This window comes from Chiloscyllium plagiosum, unplaced genomic scaffold, assembly GCF_004010195.1.
Source record: "Chiloscyllium plagiosum isolate BGI_BamShark_2017 unplaced genomic scaffold, ASM401019v2 scaf_13995, whole genome shotgun sequence".
In the NCBI taxonomy this organism is placed as follows: domain Eukaryota; kingdom Metazoa; phylum Chordata; class Chondrichthyes; order Orectolobiformes; family Hemiscylliidae; genus Chiloscyllium; species Chiloscyllium plagiosum.
The window spans coordinates 6,155-8,678 of record NW_025213358.1 but is presented as its reverse complement, the minus strand read 5'-3'; the positions used below and the strand labels follow the sequence as shown (position 1 = coordinate 8,678).

Below are 2,524 nucleotides of genomic sequence, written 5' to 3'. Positions count from 1 at the left end.
GTGAGTGGTCACAGAGATTCTGACACATAGCATTCTTATGGCAATGTTAGTTGTTTTTCTGTCCCATTCTCTGGCATGTTCGAAAGCATTCCTATCTGAGCAGGGCAAGGTTACCATGCTCGTGCTCATGTGGGTTCACAGCAGCCTTTTCATGATGGCTCAGCTCCCAGGATATCGGGCGCTAATCAGGATTATATTGAATTGTTTCGGGAAGAATTTGTGTGAAGATTAGACTCGGAGCGGATTGACGTAGCTAATGAGATGGTTATGATAACGATAGAGGGAAATCTCACTGATCCTCGTGGTGGTATCCCTCCCAAACATTCAATGCAACTGGCACCTAGTGAATCACAGTATAATCCGATCTTTTACAACTCCCAATTGTACACAATACTTCATATGCTTACCAACAGGATCTGCTCTCCTGTCGATTAAGGTAAAAACAATGACTGCAGATGCTGGAAACCAGATTCTGGATCAATGGTGCTGGATGAGCACAGCAGTTCAGGCAGCATCCGAGGAGCTTCAGCAAAATGTTCTCGGATGCTGCCTGATCTCCTGTCGATCAGCCTTGCCCAGTTGGAAAGAATGATTGAGAGAGGTACAAGGCCCAACAGAAGTGAACTGTAAATGTGGTTTTAAAAGTTGGGGTATCGAGCATATGATCGAATATTCTTTGAATAAGACTGGACATGGTATCAGAAGGAAGCTTGGCACTGCAGCTTGCAACATTACCATTGTTGAGTTGTGCCAATTTACATCTGAACTTATATTTATTACATCGGAATTGTACTGGTAGACTTCAATTTTACAATTTAATCTAACCATTGAATTTGTTTTTCAAGTAAAAATTCTCTAGATATTATGAGTAAAAGCACGAATATTACAATTGATACATGTACCATGCTCCCTTGCCTGACCATAGCCAATACCAGGAAACAAATGCAACAATAAAGCAGGAGAAGCAATTTACATTAAAAATGATCTACTGAAACGTAGCCTTTCCTAACAATTCCTATAAGCTGATCATAACGCCCAATCCTGTTGAGAAGTTAATGTCTGCACTTAATAAACTTGAGAGCTTTTTCTGATTTTTACCTGGTTTTTCACTGGAGTAACTAATCCTTCTCTCCGCCAGTCAACAGTTGCAGTTCTCAATTGAATGTGACTTTCTTCAGATTCACTACTTTCATCTCTTTCATCAGTTTCAATTTCAGTCATGTTAACAGCTTCGATTCGGGGAAGTCCATTCATTAGCTTATTGAACTCTTCATTGGTCTGAAAATTCAAACACATTGGTGAAATGATTGACTTTTAGTGGTGATTATGTAGGAGATGTGTCATTAACGTAAGAGAGCTACATTCTCCATATTCGCTGACTTTAGCATGAAGTGCGGGGAAAGCAATGAGGGCACTCGCTCCTCGTGTTTAATCTTTAACTGAATAAATGAGCAGCAGGCAAATAAGTGTCCATCCATTTCGTCCCAATCCAATATAAAGCAGTGTGAGAAACTTCGAGCAGCTCAAATATCTCTGCTCTATCTTTCAATTACCAAAATGGCAGGAGCTTTATACATGTGTTTCATTTTGCAAGAATCAGTTCGATAGTCGTCTCTGATCATTAAAACCTGACAGGTCAATTTCATCATGGAAGGATAGGTTCAGTCACCTCAGATTGGTGGGATTTTTTGGTGTTTGAGATGAACCTTCCCAATCAGGAGGATTTCAAATTTCATCACTTGCCTGACCTGATTTCCAGATAACACGTTGGCCTTGAGTTGGCCTCATGGCCCTTGGACCATTAGATTTACATGCGAAACTCAGATTGTTCATTTTCATGAAGATACTGGGTTGGAATGGTTAGAAAATGACCAGATTTGATGCTATCCATCATCACATAACTTATCATCCGGAATTGTGGATGTCTGCATGTCAAACTGAGATTGCAGACTGGTGTTGAATCATCTGGTGTCTCTTTTTGATTGGTAGGGAGGGGCCCATGTCGGTTTGAAAGGGGATTGAATATGTCCCATCCTCTGAGTAATAAACTGGGCCCGAGGTCCATGCAAAAGCCCGATTTGCGCCTGCCTTTTTGCAGGCGATATGGAGCACGCCTTGTTCCATTCCTACTCTGACCCCTGTCAAAGTTCTGTCTCTGATCCATTGATTGTTGCTTCCTACTCTCACCCAGAATTAGAAATAGTAATCAATTTTAATTCGAATTTCCACCCTTGTCCCAACTTCACCTGGAATCTCTGAAAATCTTCCTTTCCTTTCTTGATTACAATGTTTCCATTTAAGGGCTAGACCATCTCCTGACTCCCACAGTTACGTTGAACTACATCTCCTCACACCCTGCTATCGGCAAAGATTCCATTCCATTTTCCAGGCTATCCACCTGTACTGCATGTTCATTGGTGTCACCACCCACTGGGATGTTTAACCTTACCTAAGGACTCCTCTCAATGCCGTTGACAGGCTGTCTTACTCAGTTTGCGCAATTGTTTCCTCACCCATAAGAACA

The 2,524-nt window shown here is 41.5% G+C and overlaps 1 protein-coding gene across 1 annotated transcript in view; it reads right to left on the bottom strand.

Moving 5' to 3' along the window:
• LOC122547620 (procathepsin L-like) overlaps nt 1-2,524 on the bottom strand; it is a 24,169-nt gene that overhangs the window by 19,078 nt on the left and 2,567 nt on the right. The window contains exon 2 of the mRNA XM_043686223.1: nt 1,100-1,278. Coding sequence (XP_043542158.1) covers nt 1,100-1,278 — 179 coding nt within the window. The remainder of the gene's footprint in view (nt 1-1,099; nt 1,279-2,524) is intronic.